At 35.7% G+C, this 6,000-nt stretch overlaps 1 protein-coding gene across 4 annotated transcripts in view; it reads left to right on the forward strand.

Annotated features, from left to right (window-relative positions):
* The window catches only part of LOC124795284 (ES1 protein homolog, mitochondrial-like), a 71,502-nt gene extending 68,663 nt beyond the window's left edge, over nt 1-2,839 (forward strand). For all 4 annotated transcript variants that reach the window (XM_047259237.1, XM_047259238.1, XM_047259239.1 and 1 more), the window contains one exon: nt 509-2,839. In XM_047259237.1, the coding sequence (XP_047115193.1) occupies nt 509-646 (138 nt within the window). In that variant the 3' untranslated portion in view covers nt 647-2,839. The remainder of the gene's footprint in view (nt 1-508) is intronic.
* Nucleotides 2,840-6,000: the final 3,161 nt, after the last annotated feature.

A 6,000-nucleotide genomic window follows, 5' to 3' on the forward strand; every position in this document is an offset into this window, starting at 1 on the left:
CATGTTTCCATGTTTATTTATCTTTGTCATAACACAAATTGAAAATATACTTTGAAATAAAATCTCATGCCCACACACTGAATAATTAGCATAAACTGACTAGTACTAATTGTTGTGTTACTAAAATGACAAGATGGATACTTCAAACCAAAACAGTCCAATGTTTCTTGTTTTCATCTTGCTTGCGCGCAGCACGAAAGTAGCCATCTTTGCAAACTACACAAAATGCAGAAAATCCAAAATTGACCATGAATTAAATGAGGTATACATTGCCAACTACAAAAGGAGAGGCAACTGGTAACATGTTGATAAACCTACCTTCTTCTCCTCCTACTCCTCTCTCTCTCTCTCTCTCTCTCTCTCTCTCTCTCTCTCTCTCTCTCTCTCTCATATTTATTTTTAAAAATTTTATGCAGTGCTTGCATTGCGATTCATTTTGTATTTTGTATTGCTAACTACTCTCAATTTAAAATTTGTCATGTGGCATACTTGAATCCTTCTGTTTCAGAATGTTACTGATGCCTGTGTTGATGAGAAGAATTTGATAGTAACAACGCCTGCTTTTATGTACAATGGAAAATTCCATGAAATACATGATGGAATTGGTGTCATGATTCAAAAGTTACTATCATTAATTAAGAAGTGAATGGTATCCTCAAATTTAAAAAATTGAATGTAATGTTACGTAATAATTTTGCTCATGAAATTATGGTGGTGATATGTGTAGTGTCAAGACTGTTTTTGTATTTTGTACTGAGAGGTGTAAGAGGTATGGCACTGATTCTTTTGTAATCCACTAATAAGTCCTGCAACACCTTGGTGCTCGTTCCAATAAACAATCTAATGAGAAAAACAACTGATTCTCAATCTTCTGTGTTTATTAGTTTGTGTTAGTTAAAGATTTTGCTTTTAAAATTGAAAATAAAATGTCTTCCTCAACCAAAAGTGTTATTCCTTAACAATCCTCAAGGTTTATGAAACTACAATTTGTATACAACATGGCCTCAGGAATTAGAGTAATCTGTAAATTTCTGGAGAGATGTGGTAAAATTATTTGGAATTATATGGACTTAATAAGGGGGTTTTGATAGAATCGGCTTGTATGATTTAATGTGCAGTGTGACTGCAAGAAAGACAGAAAGCAGAGTCAGTCCGATATTGAATTTGTATACCAACGAAAAAAGTTTCAAATTCATGTAGACATCCTGTGGCCTGGTTACTAACACACAGGAAACATTTTGAAATTGTATGTGGGGTCATTACTAAGTTGTTAATGTATGCCAGAGTTTTGAAAGGGGGACAATTACCTCATGAGCAGTTGGTGTTTTGTATTTCTATCATGTAAGCTCCAGTTCCTGGATCTCCTGTTATTTCTCCTGTAGAGAAAATGGAGACAGAAGCATTCTTGTTTCTCTTGTTAGTTGTTTATTGTAATGTTATCTTCACTGGTTAAGCACCATAAACAATAGCACATGAGTATTTCTGAATGCAGTGGGCCAAAATTAACTGGATTCCATATCTTCCCTGGCAATGACAAGCCCACTGCGTACAATTCTGTTCAATGCATATGAAAATGGTTGTACATAGTAGATTAATCTAGAGCCTGAAGATGATACCATGTGGTGTTGAAACTGGTAGCATGTATTAAAAAGAATAAATGCTGGTAGACTCAAATAAATTCGCTGGTTTTGTTATCTGTATTCAAGTACCATGTGTCTGGCTGCAGTCCCACTTTTCTTTATAGATTCCAGATGATCTAGTGGCGGTTGTAGCAGTTCAAAGAAAACCGTAGGTTTGGCAACTCCACTGCCCAACTATCTTGGTGAGTGTTCATGAGCTCTGTGACTACTCTGGTGGGGGAGCTGTCTTGTTGTGAGAGGGTTTAACAGCTGGAGACCAGCAAGTATAAATCTCTGTGCATTCATTTACAGCAAATGCTGCGACCTAAAGTGGCATCCAATCTTGGCTTGACGAGCATATACTGGTTCAGTTCCTGGCTGTGTACTTACCTCCCCACTTCACAAGTGGACTATGCTCTGGCACCAAGGGCTCAAGGTGAACAGTAGGAAGGAGGGAATGCATAAGATGGTGCCAGAGATGTGAATTATGTGAAACATGTATATTTGAAATGCAGATACAAAATGCAAAATACCTGTCTCTATTTTGCAAAAAGCATTTTCTATTTTATTTAAAATGCTTAAACTATAGATATTTTGTATTTGTAAAATATAAAATGCTACTCTTAATGATTTTTTTTAAATTTCATGTTTCCCATTTAATGAGTCATTTGTTTGAACAAAAATAGTTCCACAGCAAATACAGATGGTGTATTATGCACCTGCCTGTTGAATGAGACCATGACTGTAACTGTTAGAAATAGCAGTAAGACTTGAGTTCACAGTATACATTTATCATTATTGTTTGTTTAATTTAAAACATACCTAAATCATCTGACAATGACTAGTGGTCTCAAAATAAAGTGAAGGAAGGAAGGAAGGAGGGAGTGGGATCACTATTGCATATTTGTGAGATCATGAGTTTACTCAAGAGCAACACAAATTTCATTAAATGTGACAGTGACAACTATACCTTTGTAAACAGTGTCTATATCTATGTACTTGTAAAGTTGCTTTTTCTGTTCTTCGGTAAGATTGTTATTGATAGTTTTTATTGGCCATTGATCATTTTGCTGCTTTTGTTGTACTAAAAATGTCTATCCAACACTACATTGTAAGCACAGACGATGATTTGACTGTGGAGATAGTTTGTTTCCTAAGTGATTTTGTTCAGTTTTCTTTATTTGTTGGATCTAAATAAATGAAATATAATTAAAACATTATTGTTATGTTGTTTTTAAGTAAATGTCAGCTTGTTAAACAACATTATATACTTACATCTGTTAATCTAATCTAAAATAAAATTCCAACATAATCGACTTTTGTTTGGTAACTTGTAAAGTGATATTAAAAATTTTTAATTTACATCATCTGGAGTACCTGTTGTTGCTTGGAAGTCTACATTTTATGAACTGCTTAATGTACCATAAAAGTTTCTGAAGCTCAGTATTATAGCACTCTTAGGTATTGTCTGTCTACAGCTCATACACGAAAAGAAATCACCTTGCCCCCTAGTTCTTTGTGTGCCCTGTTGGCTCTGTGTGGAACATTTGGTGTTGATTGTCTTTGGTTTTCAAGTGATGCTGAAGTCAGACTGATGGTAGTGGCCCTTTAATAGCAGCTCTTCTTCTACTCATTGTGTTGAATTACAGCAGCTTTAATTTAGTTTTACAGTCTGTGTTACAAATTAGTACCACGTTTGAAGACAACAGTTGAATAAAGTGTTTTCATGGACAGTTGTTGCTTCCATGTCTAATATATACCACAGCTGTTGATCACTATGAGGCACATGCATATGTAAGTTGGCAGTACATGAGTAAACGTGCTTCCTCACACTTCCCTTCATCCTGCATCTGCCTATCAGCCTGAGGGGGACTTCTTTCCACATGCGAACTGTAATCCATATTGAGCTTGAGCACCAAAGTTTGCTTGGAAGTTGCCTGTGATTTCATGTCTCGTGATATTTCTGTCATAGCAGGTGATCTGCCTGAGAGTTTCACGAGCTGCTGTTTGTCTCACCACAAGCCCCCCCCCCCCCCCCCCGCCCCCCCCCCCCCCCAGCAGATGTCACTGTGCTCTCACCCACCCTCCTTTCTGCAAGTCCCACTAAATAAAGTTCGCCGAGGATTGGACACACTGTAGTCTCTCTTATGTGTGGGAGATGTCACTATTAGGCTGCATCTGACACAAAGAACAACCTACACAGAAACACCACAGTGAAATGTATTCAGGTTAAAATGTATTATTTAAGGTGTATTAATTAAATGCAAAACAGACATCAGCTGAGTTCATATAATTGCATTCAAGATCTACCCACAGTCGAGGATACTCATAATGAAACTTTAAGGAAACTCGAATCAGCAGCTTTTAATGATACTGAAATATAATTTCTTAATGAATATGTAGTCTGTTCAAAACCTACAACTGAGATGAGAGAGATGCAGTGCTGACATCTCAAATAAATAATACCTTGACTGAACATGACAAGTAGTTGGTCACACAAATGTCCACTCACCTAAATGAGGAATTAGTGAAAAGTAATTAAACACTGCTTTAGGAACAACAGCATCCGAAATTACCAGCCTAAAGAAGACATAAAAGGATTTAGAAGGGATTAAGGTGCCTACTATGGATGTCTTCTGCCAAAACTGATGAGAGTGCTAAGAAGCTAACAAAAGTATAACACTACATATTGTTGCGTGTTCATAGGATTTATTAAAGGAAGTCTTGATAGGCGTTTTGAGAGATTCTGTAAATTAGAGGAACCAAAAGCAGAGGATGTGTGTTACTATCCATATCGTATACTTTCTTAAAGCTGAAATGGGTACCAAACAGTAGCAGAGAATACATTAAAGAACTGTTTAAGAAGTGTGGAAGATGAAACAAGAAGAAAATTGGAAGAACTTAACAACATTCTGATTAGAAAAAGGGGGTGGAATCTTACATGTCTGTTGATGACTGATTCTTCTGTACCCAGTGGCAGTGCTCACACTGCAGTAGATCTGGAAACACTACATTACTTAAGAGATAATGACAATTAGTTTTGATTCCTTGAACAGACATCCAGCTGAAAAAAAATCCTTACATATAATACTTGTTTACCAATAATAATAATAGGCCACATAGGTGGTACATGGAAGATGAAATATTTGAACAAATATTCGTGTTAAAATCAGTAAAAGAGATGGCATATAATATATTCACTGACCAGAGGTATTTGTTTCAATGTACGTGTTTTGAAAATTTATTTTGCATTTTGTATTTAAATCCTATTAAACTATTTTGCACATCTCTTGATGGTGCCCAACAGAGAACGGTCATCAGAACCACGTAAAGATACCAACTATTCAGTTAGCTGAAATATGGCACCATTTGGGTGATGGTAGCCAGCTGAAAGACCTCGAATATATCAAAATAACTAAATATCTCAAAGAAGAAAAGTGTGTAACTACCCACCAAAATTGGAATGGTTTTAGCTCACCACACACACACACACACACACACACACTAGCTTAAAGAGAGGGAATGAAATATGCACTGGTGATGCATCCCATCTCTTATCAGATTTAAAGTTTTCACTCACTCCTAAGGCATTGTCCATTATACCTTTGTTTTCTTCTTATCCATTTAACTGGACTATATAAAATCATGAAACCTTTAGAAATCCATCTCTTTTGTTTTTGGATTTATATATTATGTCAGCCCCAATCCAGTAATTTGTTTTCATTTCTTTATTGTTTGTATTTGTGGGTCACATTCTTCAGTGGTGTTCATAGCCTTAAGTGCATCACTCTGCTCATGATACATAATTCTGGAAGCTATTATCACACTTTTGTCTTAATTATTTAGTGCAATGTAATAGACATAAAACTATTTCTTTGCAGAGTAGCTGAATTCTTGATATGATGTTTTTGTGGTTTAGGCCAAAGTCTTAAGTGTATTTTTCTGACTAAAATTGTATTTCCTTCTGCAGAAGACGTCATTTAAGTCTGAGGAGATACATGGTTAGATTCATTGCCATCCTCTACTGCTTAAATAAGTTACACTTTAGACCATGTGTTGGTACATATATACTAAAGATTTGAACCGTTTATATTATACATACCTGTGTATACATTATACATATCTTCATGTCATCCAAATGATATTAAGTAAAGCTTACGTTAGTCCTCAGGCTCATTTGATGAAGGAACTGATGTTGTTTGCTTTACTGAATTAAGTCTCATGTCTAATAACTTGTATGTTGCTTCCTGTTGATGTAGTTCTTGAATTTTTTCTATGTCTAGTCATTACTGTGTTAGCTCATAGTGGCCATAAAAATTGAAAAACATAAATTTTTGGAAAGTTGTATTTGCTGATTCACTGGCACCAAACAACATGATCT

This window comes from Schistocerca piceifrons, chromosome 4, assembly GCF_021461385.2.
Source record: "Schistocerca piceifrons isolate TAMUIC-IGC-003096 chromosome 4, iqSchPice1.1, whole genome shotgun sequence".
Taxonomy (NCBI): Eukaryota; Metazoa; Arthropoda; class Insecta; order Orthoptera; family Acrididae; genus Schistocerca; species Schistocerca piceifrons.